Genomic DNA, 22405 nt, shown 5'->3' with positions numbered 1-22405 from the left:
TAAATATCACTTGGAGTTTATGAACAATTACGAGTTCTAGTAGATATATATAAATTAATATGATAGTCATCTATTCCAAAAAACAATTTTTAATAAAATATGTTATAAAATAATTTAATCTTATGTGCACTATAATTCCCAACGGCCTACAGTCGCTCTACACCATCGTCCATCAGCGCCCATCTGTTCCGAACGCCGTTCGCCCCATCTATCGGCAGTTGCATCACAACCGTTATATTCAGAACTACTGATGCCCGCTCTCACTCGTAACGTTAATATCACATTGCGTTCTATATAAGCAGTATTCGGACCGCACTCAAATGTACTTGCTTCGGCAGTACATATACTAAAATTGGAACGATACAGAGAAGATTAGCATGGCCCCTGCGCAAGGATGACACGCAAAATCGTGAAGCGTTCCACATTTTTTTGTCGGAATTTCTATGGTTACCAATTTTTTTTTTTTATTTTTATCAACAATTAGTTTTTCGTATAGATCAAGACGGCTCAACAACAACAACAACATAATAATGCACAAAATATATAAATCACAAACAAATTATACGATATTATTATGATTAATGATTATATTATGGTCATTAATTAAAACTGAAACACAATTTGAATGTATAATTAAGATATTAGCTATTAACAAGGGTGTGATGAGTAGTAAAGTAGTCCGACTTATATTATTTCTTTCGATTTTCAACAGAAATATTTTCTACTAACTGTTTAAAAATGCTTGTGTTTTATGATTATTAGTGTGTTGGCTTTACTGTCCTGCCGCACAGAGTATAGTCGAAATTAAGCAGGCGAAGTAATTAATGAGTTGTGTACGAAAAATAGAAAACTAGAATTTATTTTATAAATTAATGAATCAGAGCAAAATAAAAATCAATATTACTATTTTTATTGTTATAAAATGCTTTACACAGAGTAACTGGAGTTAAATACTTAAATGTTGCTGCAATAGCACAAACAAATTCATATCCTCGTCCTCGAGAAAATCCCATATGCGTCTTTGAGAGTAGGATTAGATTATACGAGAACAAGTTTAACGAAAATAATTAAAGATAAAATATGGAGTTTTTGGTAATGATGAAAAAAAAACGTGTAATCAGTGAATTTATTGGTGATAGTTAAGATTAGAAATTAATTGTGACAAAGTAACCGAAATATGTTCAACGGGAGCGTTATGATTACTGGTGGCTTTTACAAAGGTTTTTACGTTGGTTTGAGAGCGTGCAGTTTTGGGAAATGGTTTTTTTGACCATTAATAAATGATGTTATTTAAAAAAAATATATTTTACTATCACGCGTGTTCAACAGTCCAATTTATTATTGCAGGAGCGATTTATGCCGGGTGTTTATTAAAGAAGTTGGCTTACAGATAAATCTCACCCCTTTCAAAACAAAAATTTTCTATCCACAAATGGCAAATTAAACATTATTTTTTTTAGCAATATCACAATTTGATTTTTGATTTTTATCTAAATAGTAAAAATTAAATATACTTTTACTATACTATCTTTTAGTACATCAAACATCATAAAACTGTGTGTACACTATGCACTTGAAACATGTTTTGAGATTAAAAAAATAGTAATACTATTGTACTTAGATTTACAGTTAGGAGAGAAAATTACGTTATTTATGTATAATTATATTTTAACTCCTAATATATTATTATTACTAGTATTGGCATTTGTTTTAATTGCTACAAAAGGTTATGACAGACACAAAATAAATAAACAAAAACTAAGCAATTACACATCACTATAAAAGTCTAAAGCCAATACATAATTAATCGCCCTGATGTTTAGAACCTATAATATTTAAGGATAGATAAGGCTTATAATAGATATTAAATTGTACACACATTTATATTCAGTGTATTTTTTCAGTCTTCCTGAGTATCGAAAACTATTGAAACTATTGAAGTTATTAATTATAATTTATTAATGTTTGGTTTCATTATGTAATAGGTCCCCATTATAAACACCTACACAAACTGCAAAAACTACTAATTAAAAACACAAAACATCACGTGGGTTTTATTAGTGACGTTTACTATGTTTTGGTGACGGGAGAGGACAGTTCATCACGCGTGTTCTGTTTTGTATTGTATAAACTACAAATTAATCCTTTTGGGCGCGGCGCTTTTAAAAGTATATTAACCATTATTAAAATAAATAATACTGAATAGTAATTAAAAAAATTATTCCAATTTCGATGATATGTATAATAATACGATATAGGTAAGTGGTGCAGAATAATATGTTTTCGTTTCGTGCAGCTCTGTTCTGTAAATAGTGGCCAGTAGGTACCTATAAAATATTTATCACTGATAAACGATGAGTATTAATTGTGTTTCAAATTTTTAGCTGTAATAAATATCCGTAAATATTATCATATTTTTATAATATGGTTAAAATTATATAAAATAAATTAAATTTTTCCTTCGTCTATATAGTCGGTAAATTATTTGCTCCCAGCATACTCTGATGGCTGACACCGTAGACATCACGTCATAATCATTCCACCGAACCACGAGATAAAAACAGTGTATTGTGGTTGCGGATATCTTTGTTCTGAAAAGTCAATCAATCACGATTATTGAAAAAAAAATAAATAATATGTATGTTGTATGTTTAAAAAAAAATTTCGTTTCTCGTTAAACCGTCTTTTCGATTATCCGTCAAGGCTCTGGTCCTGATACTGACGATTAATCGAGATTCTATTGTATTAGAATTAAAATTCATTCCGGATACAAAAACTATAAACATCTACTGCTGGCCGCTGCTATTGACAACTATGAGTATATAGTGTTGAAATACATATAATATTTGTTTCTGTCGCACAGCTTATTCACTACTACAGTAGTGTTATCGTTAAAAACAATACGTCGTCTAACATATTATTCTGTTTCTTCTAAAAGTATTAAACATAAATTTATCGTACAACCATATCAACGAATATTATACTGCATTATCATGCGAAATAATATTATTACATCCGACGGCGAGACCCGATCGCCGTCTGCTTCGGCCGAGCATCAGGCGATGCTGCCGGTTTCAGCTGAACCCCCCGCAGCTGCAAAAGTATATCGCGAGTTTTCTGGTCTGACGACAAGGCAATATATTGTTCAATGCCCGACATTGCAGTGATGATGTGTGGCGCAGGCGATGCAATTGAGATGCAATCGCCACCTTTGGTATCAACTGCGCGGCCAGTTTCTGTGGGTCCGGCCGAACGAGCGAGCTGTGGCGAGCGGCGACTTGATGGGTCCACCAAGGAAATCGTACTGTAGTTCGATGCCGAACATTCACGTGACATTTAGCGCAATAACCGAAGCGCGACGGATTTGAATGCATTCCTGTGCAAGCTTCGACCAATGTTAAAAACGGATTAATAAAACCAGCCGACGTGCACATTTCTTTGGATTCAATAGCCGGCAGCGAGGGTGGAACAGAGTCGAAGGTGACTCAACATAAGCGCCGTATACGTGGTGGAACCGCACCAAAAAATTTGTCCGTCGGTTGTTTTGTTGTGCGTAACATGGACATACAGCCCATAGTATTGTTATTGAAAATAGTATATTGTTTTTCACAAATAAATATGTTTTTATTATATTATTGTTTCATTGGTTATTATATTTTATTTGATGTATTATTATTAAATAAGGCTAACACACATTTGTAAAAACGTTGACTTTGCCTTTATAATAGTACAAATACTTTCGATTTTTTTGTAACCAGCGTAAAAAAATCGCAAGGTAAGGGTAAGATGCATTGAATATTTTCAAGCTTTTTGACAAGTTGTTATACTTATAGATTTGGTACTTAAAGTAATGACATTTTACAACTTAACAATTTTTTCTTTTGATCAGCCCCCCCCCCCCCAAAAAAAGGGCTGTCTGGCATCTAGATTTATTTTTATACCAGAAAAAATATCGGAGTTGAAAGTCTAAGCATTTTTGTTTACTGTTTCAAAAGGCAATGACAACAAACAAATAAAATAAAACACTGCGGGTAATATTTGTAAGATCAATAGGTACATTCAATACTAGGCTAAGAATTTTAAATGGAAATATTTTATTATAAATTATGATCGTATTTGATCGTATTTATCGTATTTGATTTTTAAATATGGTACGGAAAATAATTTTAAATGATTTAGAATAGATATAATATTATGTAGATATAATAATATGTACACGTTTTATTGTATTTCTAACGGTTTTGTAGATATGTAAATACCCGAAATCGAGTTACAGTATAGTCACATCAGTCCCTAGTTATTTTGTTACCACGATGGCGACCGAATATAGTGATGATGAAATACCGAAAATTTATTTTGTTAAAATAATATTACGCCATTTTACATTCAGTAAAATCAAAAACAACAAATTCATTTTCGGACGGTCGCCAATCGATAACAATTATATTATTATCCGTTTAATTTTATGATGCCAGTCAGACTTCACTTATTTTACACATAAAAAGCAAACAAAGAAATCGGTTGGGCGTGAAAAATGATATGTGTTATCAAAAGTATCCTCGCGCGCGGATTATGGACTGCGAGAAAAAAATTATCTCAAATTTTTCATAAAATTAATTTTACTTATAATATTTAGTATAAAAATATTTATAAGATTTATTTCTGTATTCAAAAATAAAAAAATAATATTATTAATATTATTCAGTTGATTTATATTTTATATTTAAAACGATTAAAAATAGAAATAAGTCATTTGTTCTATAAGACATAGTTATTTTGTAAAATGTATTAGTACGGCTCACTGAAAAAACGGTCGTCTATAATATACTCCATAATTATTTATGAGGAGGGCGTGAAATGTTTAAAATTTACAAGCGGGATAAAAAAGATTGAGAACTACTGCTGTATTATTATGTCATGGGTAACTATAACTCCCGGACCACTTTAAAATCCTTTTGATTGGCCCATAATAAACTTATAATATTCTTGTATGGAAGTGGTTACCGCTTCTACTGCAGATTCCGTATATATATATATATATATTAAGTACTGTAGTAGGTTACTGACTGCTTGTAGGCGTAGTCGGGATTTTGTTCTTTTTACGGAGGGAGCAGAGTCTGAAAATTTGTTATACTGGACCTAGTCAACTATAAGAGGTCTCTCACAAGTTTGGTATAACGATGCCGTCGTAAATATAATATTAAGTTTCAGATGTTTATAGCAACCGTCATACACATGGTTATTGGTTATAATACGTTATCCCGGGATACGTAAACGCGTAGTACTTTCGCACAACACTGAATAAAGTGTTTTTAATTCTTCTTAAAATGTCGGGGAGACCGTCAGATTCCCCGCAGCCCCCACCACTTAACCGCTGTGTACAGGTAAACTTTAAGTATAATATATGGGCATTTGAGGATATTATTTGAAGTTGCTATATAATGCCGTACAGAGATAGACCATGGTGTAAAATTACTGCTTCGTAGGTATAATGTGTTTTTCCCTCGTTCAATGTTAATACCTATATGACCTGCACGAAATATTACGCAACTAAAAACATTTTGCATTATACATACATATTACTCAAACATACGTATATATTTATGTGCATATAAGCTGTATAATATATATATACGATGATGGATATTATATAAAATTAGGTTATTGAAGTATTGTTATTATGTATTATACGTATGTCCGGGTAAAAGCTTAACATATATAATACGACGTTGCACAACTGTAAAAAGTGTATGAAATAAAACAATTTTCTTTTAAAGGACGTATTATTTACGAACAATTTTTTTTAGATATATATATTTGAATATTTTTTTTTATCGTTAGTTGTTAACAACACGTTATATGCATGCACTTACATAATATTTTAACATGAAACAATTTTCAAATAATTTTCATCAAATATAAACGAAAACGGGTATAATAATATATACCTACACAATAAAATGTTATAACAATAATAGCATTAAACAAGTGTCCGCGTAATTGTGGCCTGTGAAGGGGAGGGGGGGAGTACACCGTATATGGGTATTATATAATAATATAATATTATTTAACATGATTTTAGTATACTAACACGCGTCATTATATATTATATTATTACACACAATAATACACGCATAAATAATTATGATATCAGGTAAATATTCGGCAGTTTTATTTAAATATAGAGTGAGATGTATAATGCGATATTCTAGTCGAATGTTGTACAAACACCAAGCATTATTAGGAGGTACCTATACTGCATAGCAATATATATATATATATATATATTAAATGGGTGTTATTGTAAATATTTACACTGTATATATATATATATATATATATAATATCTTCTATAAACTGGCGTGTACCTATATCATATGTGTATATTATTTCATCGCCAAAACGGATACGATTATTACATATTATAATAATATTATTATAGAGTTGTCTATCTCTACGGTTCTACGGCTTTACCACTACATTTACCAATATAGTATATATATAAAATATATGGGTACACCTATTGGTATATACACATTAAGACAATCGATTAAACTAAAATAGATTGCTCTCTATATTCCCTAACTCGTAATTATATTATTACGTGTCGTCGGGTTTATCTTATTATATATTATTTCGTAACGTACAAATTGCAATTATATATCAATATTCAAAGTATACGAACTCTAATATACTATCCCTACTCATAGGTGGCACATTTCAAACTTACCAGGGTGTGCAGAAATTAAATGTTTTAAAAATAGGATAATGTATAGAAATGCAAATCGAAAAAACTGGCATCGATAAAATAAAATTACATTGGACCGACCTTAGGTAATGTGCCACTTCTCACCCTGTTTTATGGCAATTGCAGGAGGGTAAGTAATCAAAACTATCATATTGTTTTGTGCCCTCGAATACCGGGGAGGTATTCCAGTGCCACGATTCGAATGCTGCTTATATGATCCTACCCTAATATAATATGTAGTTAATCGTTAATAATATAATATACAGGTATATGTATTGGGGTTATTCGTCACAGCCAAATTCATCTGAATACAACAATAATTTATAATATTTTATGTTATTGTATGTTATATGTATGTGGGTATACATTGTATTGTGCGGACCGACGCGCACATCTACTTTGTCAGGTTCACAGCGCTCAGCACCAGTTCCCGACGTTGGTGCTGGTCGGCTGAGTCAGCGCCGGGCGTGGAAGACGTGTTGTTCAGCTCCTCGAACGATTTAACCATCATTTTGGTGGCCACGTTCAACGAGTCCTCGAATGTCAACGTTGACTTGAGGTTGGAAAGATTTTTGTTCGAGCTCACCTCGTCCTTCGTGTACAGATGGTCGTCCTGTTCGATCAGATGTTCCATGCTGCTGTCCAAACTGGCTTCCGGAGTGGCCTTGGGCATCCTTTTCGCCTGCAACAGTACAGTGTAATCAATAACTGTACATTATTGTGCAATAATGGGCTACAGAGATAATATATTGAAAGTTGACACCGTCGGAATAATATGTATTATACCTACTGCAGGTGTATATTATATATTATAAAAATGGTTTTTTTCTCAAACCAAAATAATTACTTTTACAAAGTGTGATGCGCACAGCTAAATGAATAAATATCCCCCCTCAAAAATCATCATTATATACAAATATCAAATTGACCATTATTTTTTCCAGTGTCACAGTTGTTTTTATGTTCCACGGTTTTTAACTAAATATTAATTGGCCTAACTGTAATAATATTACAGTTTTATATTATATTATTATTATTCTATGATACAATTTTGCGACCCGTCATTTAGTATTTTACTAATATCTATGTCTATAAACTAAGATTTAAATTTTAAAATAGTGGGAAATAATTATTTTATTAATAAATTACAATTTTAAACTGCTATACATAGTGTTAAAGTACTAATATAAAGATAAATCTAAATTCATAATTTGTTTTTAACTTTAATGTTTTATTACATTAATTATTTATTTTGTAAGTGTAATTATGGTTATACGATAGGGCTTGGGTTGATTGCGGGTGGGTGAATAGGACTTCAGAACTTCGATATGAGTTTAAGACGTTTAAGTATATTATTTAAAATTTAATATGCTCATATTATCATATTTACTATGGACTATGGACGAGAACAAATATAATACCTCATATTTTATGATTTTACTATAAGCCATAAAAAAAATCAAATATAACAGTGATTTTAATATAATATTTTAAATTAAAATGCGAATGCCAGAAACTAATAATATTATTATATTCTTTTTAAATTTAATTTGCTTGTAAAAAAAAAAAAAAAAAATGATACACAAATATCTGGGACATTTTACCTTCCGTTTTGATATTAAAAACGTCATAGTTATTCTTTTTTATCCGAATAAATATTTTATTTAATTAATTAAGGTATCATTTCAGTAATATGATGCCAATGAGCTTATAGCAAACATAATACTATAGTTTAAAATAATAATAAAATAATTTATTTTCCCAACTTTTTATTCGCTCACGTCGGTTCCGGATATATAGCTTGCTCCAACTATTGCAGACACTTATAATAATTATATTCAGAACGAGGCACACGATGTTCGAATAACATTGCGTCTTATATACTCCTTGTATATTACACGGCGTACGGCTTTACATTTATTAATGTACTCGGTTCTGCACTTCGGCAGTACGTATACTAATATTGTAACGATACAGAAAAGATTAGCACGGCCCCTGAGCAAGTATGACTAGTAAAATCGTGGTGCGTTTATTTTTTTTTTTTTTTGGAAATTTTGTTGGTACCAATTTTATTAATTGTAATAATCTATTTAATTATCAATGTAGAATAATGTTATTACTCATCAATATTAAAATATTTATAATATTTATATTTTGAAAATTATTTTTTTGGCAAATATTAATTAATAACTGCAGCAGTTTGTCCCGTGAGTGTAATGATGGGGAAGATGGCAAACACATAAATCGTACCCTCACCCAAAACCCATTTCTACTAACTAATGCTAAATTCAACATTATCTTTTTAGTTCACGATTTAGCACTGTTTTTTGTTGGTTTTTAAAGTTTTTAGGAAAAGTATTAAGAATTTTACTCACTATTGACACGAAAATTAAGTACAACTTTTCTATAGATTGGAATGACAATGGATCATACGGATTATGTATCTTGAATAACAAGAATATAATTAAAATTATTTACGCATTAATTATAGTAACGAATTATGTCAACACAGCAACTTATAACATCATCAATTGATAAAAAAAGGCGTCTTGCGACGATTTGAAATGGTGATTCTCAGTTCTTTTCTTAATCTTAATATTAATAAGAACAGCAAATGAAAAACAGCAGAAAAACGGGAATGTGTTTGAAACATCAGTTTTTGTGCACAATGAATTTTCAGCAAATGCTCAAATCAGTATTTTCTACACAATATTTTGAATCTTATTTTTCTATCAAAGTATATAGTATACAGTGTACCTATTCCGATCTGTAAGAATAATCTAAATATATTCAATAAAAGATAGGAAAAACGAGTTCAACAATATGATTTCCCGATAGAGGTAATTGTGATCACTAGTATTTTTATATTCGGTGGAGGATAATTGTTGACTAAAGTATAGCCGCCGAAGAAAAAAGGGTTGAGCACCACTATAGTTTATACGGTATATATATATATATATATATGTAAGGCGTGACAAGACTATTTAACAAACTTTCATTACAAATGTTACTATATTTGTTAAATAGTCCTGTTACACCCCGTATAATGATGAGTAATGACTAATGACGAATCAAATAAAACTTTTGAAGAACCGTTATCTGTATATATTAGACTGAATACTGGTAACGGTACCGTTAAAAATTTTATGTACTAGACATTTTATGGCCCGGGTATAACATTTATAAAATATTCTGTGTACTTATATAATAACTCACGTTTAGTACACACTACACACCCAATTCTTTCCGTCATAAAATTGTTAGACTTACAGTTTTATATAAGACATGTACAAATAATAAATTAAAATTTATACTGTACGAAATAATGATTTATTTTTATCTATGGAATATAATGGCTTATTAGCGCATTTTAATATCGAAAAACCCGCCGTTGTATGCAGAAGAAAATACGATGATTTCTTCCGGTACAAAAGCCGCACCCTGTAGTTATATATTGTAGGGTATACATCTTAAGAATTAAATATGCGCTCGTTAGTATAGGTACTTTTATACACATTATATTAAGAAAAATAACCTTATGGCGTAGAATTAAAAACGGTGTAATTTATGTGATTTATTTGACTGGTGTTGACTTTGCACGAAGTATATACCGCTGAATCTAGTGTGAGGTTCCGGCGGACGACGTTTAGGATTTGGTTTATTCCTTTTAATATGTGAACATTAAAAATGCATCGTAATTATTAACTACACTGCAGTAACAAAGTATATGATAAAAGTTAATGAATATAACATAAATAAGTAGGACAGTCTTTGACGAGTAGATGAATACGATTTTTCGTTCCGTGCTACTATCCCCTCTTACCCTGAAGTTTTGTAAAAACTGCTAACGAGATGACGGCTTTAAACTTTTAACCTATTTAAGAGTATTAATAATTGTAACTATATTATCACGCTGCCGGCCCACGTATGATATAAAAACGTAGCAATACTAAAATAAACATACAGGTAAATTATAATTTAATTATTTTTCCGGCTTTACAGCATCTATTGAGGATCTTCACTATCAAAACTATTTCGTCCCGTTTCGTTCTATTATAAGTTATATTTTGCGAATCTGTTCCAACTTCTTAGGCTACCGCATTCCATAACTCATTTACGTTGTATATATCTATCTTTTTCGTGGCCATCCTCTTCGTCTTCTCCCCGTCCCCGTCCACGTTCAAGTCAATAATATATATTTTATTAGGCATCTGTCTGACCCGTTGCATTCTTATGCCTTTAACACATTGTATAACATCTTTTTTTGTGTACAAATTTTCCAGCTGTGCATTCGTTTTTAATTTTCATTGTTGTTTTTTGGTATTAAATACTGGAAAATGCATTTTTCTTAGTGTAATGATCTTGATATTCATATCATTACATTAGTTTTTCTTCGTCGTCTATTTGGTTGTGGACCATAATATGACACATACATAACTATTAGTACTGGTCTTATGTAGCTTACTGTAGAATTTTATCACTTTTCAAATGCTATGCTAAAAAAGTATGGGCGACATGATATTTCCCTGCCGTAGTCCACTTTTGACTTCATTCGCAAGTTTTACTCTATTATACGTCGTACTGTCGCATAGTTGTATCATTTTGATGATTTTCATAGGAATGTCAAATGCTCTGAGCTCTTCCCGCAGTATTTCTATGTTCACTATAAGCCTGTTTATAATCCACAAACACTATTGCGTTTTCATAGTGTTTTTCCATTTATTGTCTAACTACAAAAATATGACTTGCATTTGAAGCACTTTTTCTAAAGACACTTTATTGGTATTATCTTACGATTTATTACTTAGCGTATTTCTCTAATATTTTCAATATTATTTATGAACAATGATAGAACTTTGTATCCTGTATTTAATTAAGTTTATAAGTTAATTTATATATAATAATAATAATCACTATTATAACACAAACGTATAATCAATAAAAAACTAAAATTTCAGAATAATATGCCGTTTAAGCTTTTATGGATATTACCTATTAATCATTACAGTATTATTAAAGGCGATACCTATAAAAAAAATGTATATATAATATAACACATATTTTGAAATTGCAATAAATAATAATTTTTTGGCTCGACCGAACAATTAAAATGCCACATACGCCAGATGAGTTTTCGTGTCAAAATATATGTTAAATCAATAATTCTTTACTGGACATATTATTATTCTTAAACTTTTAAAATGCATATACATGAAAACGCAGTAGATAAGCACATAGTGTAATAATAATAATAATCTAATGGTCTTGTCGATTACGGTTAGAATTCCAAACCGTCGCCGAGAGACTTGCATATTTCATTGTACTTCTATGTGATCATGCGTTTTAGACTTTTGTGTATTATTTCATTCGTCTCGTACAGCATATAATATTAAAATGTACGTGTATTACAGTCGATTTTCTGGTACGTATTACGACGCAAATTTTAATTTATTGACGACAAACATATTATTATAACATATTATAACACGAACATACAGTGTTATTTTTTTTATTTTTATTGGATCAAAATTATGCATTATATAATTATTACATACTATATGAAAATTTACAACTTGATTAATTTAACCCAAAAAGCAAAGTTTGTGGTGAACTAAATGAGTTACAATACATTGACCAGTATTAAAGAAAATAAAATAAAATATTACATGTTGACAAATATCACTAAAACTAATTTGTACAGATTTACTATCTGATAAAGTTACACAAAAGTTTTTATATACACAAATTCACTTAATAACCAATTTTTAACAATTCTTTTAATGTACAACATATTTTTAAATTTTAAAGTGGAATGAACAAAAATACTTTTTTTAATATTTAAAGGCAATGAGTTATACATAGCTGGACCTAAGTAATCAATAAACCTCTGACAAAATTGTTTATTTGTGTACTTAATATTTTTACATCATATACTCTGAATTCTCTTTTATTTTCACATTTATTTATAGCTGATTTAGAAGTATTTACAATCGCAGATAACTTATATAGAGCTCTAACTGGCAACACTTTTAACGTTTTGTAATTTAATGATGACGAGACCTGTCTATCTTTTTTGTCTAAACATATTCTTACCGCTGAGTTCTGTTGTGCTATTAGAGGTCTTATTGCATTATCCGCACATCCTCCCCAGATTATTAACCCGTATTGCATAACGGACTTATACAGAGCTTCATATACAGTACGCATGACTTCCATTGGTAGTATTTTGTTCAATTTATAAAATTTAAAAATTACTGATCTCAAGCTCTAGATCTATTAGGTCTAAAGGTCTGCGATTTTTGTTCCGACCAGAAATTATGTTTTGTTTTGTTCGGAGAACAATAATTGCACCCGATAGCTTGTGTTTGTTGTGTTAAAAATATATTTTTGATTCAAAAATCGTCTAAACACCTATACTTGTTATATACTCGTACGCCAACCCGAGATCGATCGTATTACGGTTTCGGTTGAACGAACAATACAAATAATAATGAACGTTTCTCTTTCGTGTAGACGTTTTTAAAAAGAAGGATGTGTACATTAGGTATATATATATAAAAAAAAAAACGATGCCGTTCTTTTCGCGTCTAATATACACTTCCGCACTGAGTAAATCTCCTATTGACGTTTTAGATTTGATGAAAGTCTAACACGGACGCGGAAATTTCAGTAAATTAGTTTTTGCATGCTTCCTCCGATATAAACGTGTTGAATAAGTAAATATAAATTTGAAAAGACACAATTAATACAGTTTCCCTTTGTATTGTGTTATACTATGTATATACAAACAGTGACTGCGACGTGACGCACAGTAAAACATTTTAATTGCGAGGTGGGGAGGGATTTTCAATTTATTTATGGTTTATACAATAATAATGTAACCATAGGACTCGGCGCCGGATAGGCAATAAGGTATCGGCTGCGGCGGCGGCGGCGTACCGAGTCTTAAGATTTCCAACGTTTTATTACGGCTACACGCAGCTATATACGGTTAGGTTAGGCTTGGGTTAGGAATTATTAATTTCATCATATAAAGATATTATTTTCTACCATAACGTTTGTTCCGATTTAACGCGTTATCGTAAAAAATTAAATTACGACCAGACGCTCTCATAACCAGCGCCCATAATTCGAGCGGTTCGCAGAGAGTTTCTCGGCTGTAGCTCGCCGATCCACTCTGCCCCCCCCCCCGCCAAGGCTGAAATTTTAGCGCGTTGTTTATTTTAATGTTCGTTTTGTTATGCAAATCCGATTCGTGTATTTGTGTTGACTTTGATTTGAATTTCATATTTTCTCAACGTTTCAGGTGATGCATTTTATAAGGCGTTAAAACGAAAAAAATCACACGGTGCGATATAAAACGGTTTATTTCTCGCGTGAAATCCAAATGATGGGATGTTGCGCAACGCTCACGTTAACCTCCTCTTACGCGCGCGAGTTCACTCCCCCTCCCCTCGCGCTGTGTAATAGTATACGTACGCTGCACAAAATATAATGTATATTATAATAGAAAAAAATAAAACGGCACACTACTTACTTGTTGGTAGACGATTTGCGGTTGCTGGTCGGCGGCCATGGACACGCGTTTCAGCGCCGGTTTCAGGACCGTCATCGGTACGGCCTCGACTGCCACACCGGTCAGTGGTTCCGCGGCGGCGGCGGCTGCTGCGCTGGCGTTTCCGGTCAGCGGATGGTTCCGGAACGGCATGTACTTGTAGAACTCGGCCATCTTGTCGGAAGCACCACCGCCGCCATCCTTGTGACGGCGGCGCTTGAAGCAAAACGTCGGCGGACAGAAGCACAACATGATGCGGACGGCGCAACAGCACACGCCGATGGCGATCATGCCGGGCCCAATGAACCGGAGCTGGACCGTCTTGAAGCCCTTCTCGCCGGTGCCCACGAACGCGATGATCAGGCCCAGCGCCACCGAGCACAGTCCCACGTACAGCAGCGTGTTGGCCGCCGCGCCCTGCTGCAGCTCGTACAGTCGCCGGTCCGCGCCGTCACCGCCGCCGAAAGACAGGGCGTCGTGGATCTGTTTTGCGGACGCGGGCACACACACGACAAGCGCGAATTATGTGGTTGTTTAAATATAATATCGTATTTTTATTCACTATATGATTAATTATTGTTGTGTCGTTATTACGGTCTTTGTGACTAAACAAAATATAGATTTATATAATATAATAGTTTCCGATTACCCCCAACAAGCAAAGGTCGTTGTGGTGGGAAAAATTTCACAAAAATATATTTAAGTTTTTTCGAGTGATATGAGTTTTCCTTAAAATATTAACTGTTATAAGTGATCGACAATTGAATCCTTAAACAGTACCATAGAAACACTTGAATCGAGATCCAAAACTTTCAACAGAACATTATTATAGGTACATGTGTTTTTCTACAAATATGTTCAAAAGTTTTTTAATTAACAATAATGAACTTATATTGACTTATAAGGTACGTCGTGCAATAAATTATACATAATACATATATATGTGCTTATAAAAGCCAAGCTGCAGGAGATATTAGCGGTAATAGTACTTCTGTTATTAATTTTGTAGATATGAAATTTAAGGATGGTTCTAAACGGAGTTAAGTTTATTGCAGTTTTTATAGGAAATTTTAAAAATGTAAACTTTAATATTCTTTGTAAAAATAAAATGCGATTACATAATTGCTTTAAAAATTATTTTTTTTCTACTCAATACTTAATGGTTATTTTATTATATAATATTATTAAATTAAAATTTCAAGTCTCTACGTTCGTTACTTTTAAAAAATAACTAACATAATCGATTTTGTAAAAAACGCTTTATTTTTGAGTTGCTTTTTTCTAACGCTCAAAATATTGTGTAGTAAATTAAAAAAAGCAGTGTAATTTTGTATTCAAAAGATGTATATGTATAGGCTACTGCGGGGATAAGAGTTCTAACGGTTTTGCAAAATAAATTCCCAAAATGTTATGTGGAATACGACCATAAATTTCTCTTAAGATGAATTCAATAGACGAGTGGCCAAAACTTTCGAATTCGAAATGCATATATAATCGGAGATAAATTGGCAAACGTGCGAGGACGACTACTTAAAACAGCATATTTATATACATATTATATACTGTGCAATAGCATAATATGTGTAGGTACGCAGTATTATGTGTCTTAGGGGAATACCTTCGGGATTTAATACGTACAAAGAATAAACACATATGTAAATAATTTATAATATATATCTGCAAGTAGTATAATAGTAGTGTAACAATGTATGAAATCTTATACGAAATCGCTAATATTTTTTTTTTAATTTCTTTTATCACTACTAATACAGTGTACTATGTACATACGTTATATTTATAATAAATGCACATTTGTACTTACAGGAAAATTATGCAATATTGTGTTAAAAAAAAAAACACAAAGTGAACAACATATTTTACCATGTATGGTTGTATTTCATAATGGTTATACATTATGCGCCCGAATAACGCTTATATATATATATAATATGATATTTTATATTATGTAGGCTATATTTGGCTATATGATGTGCCGGAACAAATTTTTATTTTATTGTATTCTCACATCACGCGTGATCATTATCGGTAAGATGGTACTTGGATTACAAGGGGAGCTATTTGGGGGATTTCAAGGTATATTTTGGCACCCTATTATATTTTCTGTACCTATCTTATTTGCCTGCCACAGAATGTATAAACGCGCCGGTGGCCGATGCATAAGAGTTAAAATATATTTTATAAAAACTCTTTAATACGTATATGATGTAATAATATGTATCGAGGCAGTGCATATTTATTATTAACTGTATAGATGTATATGATTGGTATATGCGCCATATTTTTGTATGATGAAAAAAAGTTGACTTGCTTAAATGTTGCGCCCTTATTAAAAAAAAAAATACTGAAATGAAGACACTGCGGATTAGCCTTAATTTTTCTTTTAGACACTATCGCTGTGAGTAGGTGTACCTAAACCACGCGCAAACTGCATTCAATTGGTCAATTGTCATTTTTAAAACGTGTGTTCTTTTGCAGTAGGAAGAGTGTAGAACAGTTGTTCCCCTTTAAAATTATACGTAGTCTCAAATACGACCGAATACTGGTACTGATAACTCGAAATGTTTTCCAAGTACAGTGCTTTCATTTGGGAAAAGTGATGGGCAGTGCATGCGATGATGACGAATCATGTACTACCACTACCATTGCCTTTGATGTTTATATATTATTTAATATAGTGTAGACTTTTTTTTTAAGCTTAAGGGCACTAATAACTACTAAGAAGTTGAGTTCGGTTTTTGTAGATATTTGATTTTTTTCCCCTGTTGGTTTGATACAAAGCTAAAATGGTATGTTGGAGCTACATGCAATTTATATTACTCGTAGAATAAAATGCACGACACAAGCGACTTTTTTAAAGTCGATTTTAAGAGTTTTCAGTTTTATAGAGTTTTATACAAAATCCTATCTCCGTTGATAAATAATATTTAAAATAAAAGCAAAAACAGAATTTAATTTTACTTTTTAATTTTATTTTATGTAATTTTTAAATGAACGTATTACTTTATTTTTAAGCAATTTAAAATATAAAAATATAAGTTATTTACGGCTGTAGCTTTAAAACTCCTTAGCAACTGAGTATATTGTCATCTGCATCTAGAATGGTGGTATTATGATTTATGAGTAATATGTATATTTTGAGTCACATAACGGGTTAGAAAAAAAAAGTGTAATATTGACTAAAATATTTGTAAACAAGTGGTATGCGGTGCGCAAGTTCCGTTTTTCTATACCTATATACTATTTTTTAATATATAAAATGTCCATATACACATGTATACTAGAATATAAAATATATAGTACGATAATGTACCGCACAAATATTCAACAACGCCGTTCGAGTTGTTCGTATGGGTTTTTATTAAATATTTGATCGCATTTTAATGTCATATCCGGAGATACGACGATTTGACGATTAGATAATTTTTAATGAAATTTTTTCACCAGCAATAGTGCTGCAATAAGCCCGATAAATTAAAATCGCATATTAAACTCTATAGAAAAAGCCCTTTGAGTATTTAATTTAAATTACACCTCTATGGCGAACATCAGATTGTATAATGTATAATAGAGGTACACCTATAAATATATATATATATATATACTACGTTATAACTTTTATTGTCCACGTGTTTCGCATACACACATTACAATATATAGTACACACACGTATAATATTATTCTATGATACGTTTTAATTTTTCAATTTATATAGTTAAATGTAGCAAAGTAAAAAAGTTCGAAAAAAAAAATTGATATAACGTGCAAAAACTTATGAAACTATATTATACTAAATATATGTTTAATAATTAAAATGATATTACGTGTTTTCGTCTTACACTTTATTTGGTCAAAGTTTTCTGTATAAACGTTTTGAAATGATGTAATGCTATGAATTATATAACCGTTCCAAGTTTTTAATTTATTAATAATAATTTGTGTTACGAACTTATATAAGTAAATATTATAGGTACTACTTAGGTTATAAATTATAATTAGTATAATAAATAGAAACAAAACGATTTTTTTTCAACAGACTACTGTATTATATAATAACGCGATATTACACAAGTTGAACATTATTATTCGAGTTTTCAATTATTGTTTTGATTATCTACACGTTAATTTGTAATTTATGAATATCATTTAAAGGGATGGGAAAAAACCACAAAAGTTCCCTAAGCAAACAGTTTATTTTAAAACTGATGCATATTTCATTAGCCAAAAGACATGTATAGGTATAGAATATAATTATACTATATTTATATAATATGGTACATATACAACGCTGTATATACCGTTATATACTTACCTATAGAAACGTATTATAACAACAAATATTATTACGAAGTTCTCGGTATGCCATTAACCGACTTTACACATACTAACATAAATATATTATAGCGTTTTTCTTTTCATAATTTGATATGTTAAATGTTAATGATCGCTATTTTATAGCCTAGTTACTGCTACTTAAATAGAGGCATATAAATGAGTATAGATATAAAATGATATGGTATTATGGATCTGAATTTTTATTTATAACGAAACGGAGACATTTTAATTGTTAAATTATAATATACTTCAATAATATTATTATTAAATAAATACTAATATTTGTTATATTGTATAAGTATGTTAGATTTATTGTCTCTTCTGATAAAAAAAAATAAATAAATAAATATCACATCTCTATAGATTTTCATACTTAAACAATCAAATTCGAGGAGAACAGGGTACCAAATAAATCCAATTTTATTTTACTTATTTTACCAAATGTTATTTTCGAGAATAGAAATTCTCTTTAGATTGTAATTAAATGATTAATATATTATAAATGTAATTCAATGCTATCATCACCCCCGACGAAAAGGTTATGAAAATATATTGTACTTTGAAATTAACTTCATCATAAGTATTCATTATAATAATAATATATCATATTACAGTATTTACACAATATATGGTTTGATATCATAACATACGTGCATAAACACGATATAATAATCGGATACAATTGGTTATAAGCTTTTATGTATAAATTATATGCAGCGAAACGCAATAAAATAATAATTGAAAAAAAAACTACAAAATGGTAACATCCGTTATTGATGCTGTGCAAACCCACGACTTAGTGACGTTATTAGCCATATATATATATATATATATATATTTAATATTATAAGTCTTGAGTCACAGGCTTAAAAAATATTCATATATACGTGTACACAAGTACACACAACCATTACAATCGATATCAAACTTGAAACGGGGAATTTATTTATTTTAAAATTTATTCGTGACATCAAAGGAGTTAGTAAAACGAAACGAAAAATATAATATAAAATAAATGGAAATTCAATAGTTGTTGAGCGTGAAAAAAAACAACTTAAAACCATAATATTATCGTGGATATAACAATAGCACCGGTGCAAAAGCGCGCGCGGTGTGTAGGTTTTTGTGTATATACAATAACATTTTTGTTTGTTCTCGCACTTGGAGATATAATGGCCATTATAATATTTAATATTATATTATTGTTTTTGTGCCGTACAGATATTGTTATAAGGGCTACGAAAATAGCGGTTGTGCGTTTATTTTACGATTCCGAATTCTTTTATGGGTATATGTATATGATATGTTGCGTGCCAATATCAACAATTGTTGGAATGGTCGACGAGACTTCGCATTGGAGTTGAAATAATTTACTATGATTTTCGATTAATAATTCAAAAATATTCTAAGTGTTTTACGAAATTAAATCTGATGTCAAAGTCCATATCAATTTACAACACAGGAAATCTATGCATTTTTTACTAACGCTCTGGATGTCACCATAAATCGACCTTGCAATTTAGAATAACTGCAATTATACACCGTGTGTAAAGATAACATGAAAAATTTCGAACGTATGACCATGAATTTGACTAGGATTTTCTTAAACATGTTGTTGGTAAATTCCAATTTTTAACTATTTTTGTTCACGTGATTTGTACTAAAATTTACGTAGGTAATGTACGATGGGTATAGTATTTGGTTCTTTACGCCAGTGGTCTTCAACCTTTTTGGACTCGCGACCCACTTATTTAGGCCTACATTTTTCGCGACCCACGTAAACTTTGTAAAAAAGCTAAAATTGCTCAATGCTTTGCAGTATTACTATCAAAACTGAATACAATACAACATTTTTTAAACTGTATTTTCATTTATTAATTTTTTAAGTTTAATAATTAAAAAATTATTTTTTTACCTTATATAATTTTATAAATTAAATTTTTATTTTAAAAAGAAGACTTCTCGCGATCCAAAAATGGGTCGCGACCCATCGGTTGATGTCCACTGCTTTACGCTATGCGAAATTGACATTATGCAATAATAAACTGTAACAAATAGAAGTCGCTGTATTTATATACACCTAACACCTACAATACTGTTAATCGTAATACGTGTGCATTAAACGAGTTAAAACACTTCCTTGAAATCCGTGGCCTTTAAACTAAATCTCCCTTTTGGAACCCCCCCGTGACTACGGCCCAATTCACATACAACTCAAGTTTCTCGCTTTGGCGACGAGACTACGCGAAGCGGCTGTGATATATCAACTCGTTTACAACCCTATCAATAGCTACATTAATGCTCCGTATCTATTATATCACATCCAGTTTAAAGTTTCTCTTCGTCATCACGGACTACCTTTTATAAGCTTCGATTGAAGTTCTGATACTCTGTATTTTATTTTATAGTCTATATCAGTGGTTCTCAATCTTTTTAGTATCGCGGCTCAAATTTATCCCGAAAAATCTTTCGCGACCCACATTGTTTTACTTTTCAAAAAGTAGTTATAAAAAACAACATTTGTATTATACAAATATGTATTATAAATTTGTAATACATGTTTAGTATTTTATAGGTTTATAATCAATTTATTTTTATTAATGTACTTTTAATAATGAGGTGTATGCGAAATGTGTGCTTGTTTTCTGTTATGTTTAATAACAGCATTGACATCATAATTCAAAAAATTGTTCGCGATCCACTAAAAATTGACTGACGACTCACCGGTAGGCCGCGACCCGCACTTTGAGAAACGCTGGTCTATATTAATAATTTGTTTGTTATCAATTACTTTATTTATTATCACTAATTACCTCTTCGTCATTGTTTTCTTTTTCATTTATACTACATTACTCTTTTGTACATAATATTACATATTATCTTATATAATATATATTAACTGAGATTCCACCCACCCGTTGAATTCAAATTAATAATAATTATTATCAATTTTGTAGCGGGCATCGTATTACGCAAAATTACGTACGCGCAATAACGCCGAGATTAGCATTATTATTAGCAGCTGCCAACGCGTATTATTGACTATAGACACGTCGCCGTTTCGCATTGGAATAACTATCGCTCGTATAGTTAATATAAAATACCTAAATGCTTGTGTACGGGTTTTCTGTACGCGCGGCATCATAATAATAATTATATATACACGTGACTGTAATTGCGTGTCTCGGCGGTGTTATGTCACTTTTAATGAAATTTACCAACGCATTATACGGGTGGGTTTTAGGACGGAGGTATCGATTTTTAGGCTGCAGTGATCGTGTGTACAGTGTACACGACATAAACTCATAAACGACGCAATAGGTGCACAATACACGTATTTATAACATAATAATAAATAAAGTATATACGGCGCAAATATCCAGAACTTATAAGCAACACGAAACGGCAAAGAGTGATCTCTATAATTTTTTTGAATGTTCCGTGCGTGTATACTTGAATAGTTCTTATTACTTAAAAATTCAAATTTTATTATTTTGTCGCAACCGATATGGCGTAAAACGGCCATATTAGCACGTAGGTGTAATCTATAAATTAGTACTCTATGTTATTAATTTAACATGTAAATTTCTCGTTTTAATCTGAAATACTACCAATTTATCCGGAATTCAAACTGTACTTAATTTTTATACAACAAAAAATTTAATCATAAGTAAAAATATATGTTTTTGAAATAAATAATGTAAAATTGTAAGACACATATCCAATAGAAATATTAATTAAATTTTCTT

General features: G+C 31.0%; 1 protein-coding gene and 2 non-coding genes across 6 annotated transcripts in view; 2 read left to right on the top strand and 1 right to left on the bottom strand.

The window, feature by feature from the left end:
- The first annotated feature begins 322 nt into the window (after window positions 1-322).
- LOC113555340 lies at window positions 323-429 on the top strand. The gene has a single exon (XR_003405364.1). It is a non-coding gene; the product is annotated as a U6 spliceosomal RNA (small nuclear RNA).
- Window positions 430-5846: 5417 nt separating this feature from the next.
- The window catches only part of LOC113552837, a 58151-nt gene continuing 41592 nt past the window's right edge, over window positions 5847-22405 (bottom strand). For all 4 annotated transcript variants that reach the window (XM_026955806.1, XM_026955808.1, XM_026955807.1 and 1 more), the window contains 2 exons: window positions 14286-14786; window positions 5847-7430 (listed from right to left, as the gene is read on the bottom strand). In XM_026955806.1, the coding sequence (XP_026811607.1) occupies window positions 7143-7430; window positions 14286-14786 (789 nt within the window). In that variant the 3' untranslated portion in view covers window positions 5847-7142. The remainder of the gene's footprint in view (window positions 7431-14285; window positions 14787-22405) is intronic.
- On the top strand, window positions 8686-8788 carry LOC113555341. The gene has a single exon (XR_003405365.1). It is a non-coding gene; the product is annotated as a U6 spliceosomal RNA (small nuclear RNA).

Source organism: Rhopalosiphum maidis, chromosome 2 (genome assembly GCF_003676215.2).
Source record: "Rhopalosiphum maidis isolate BTI-1 chromosome 2, ASM367621v3, whole genome shotgun sequence".
Classification (NCBI taxonomy): Eukaryota; Metazoa; Arthropoda; class Insecta; order Hemiptera; family Aphididae; genus Rhopalosiphum; species Rhopalosiphum maidis.
Note: the sequence above shows the minus strand (reverse complement) of the source record. Positions and strands in the feature narration are given on the sequence as shown.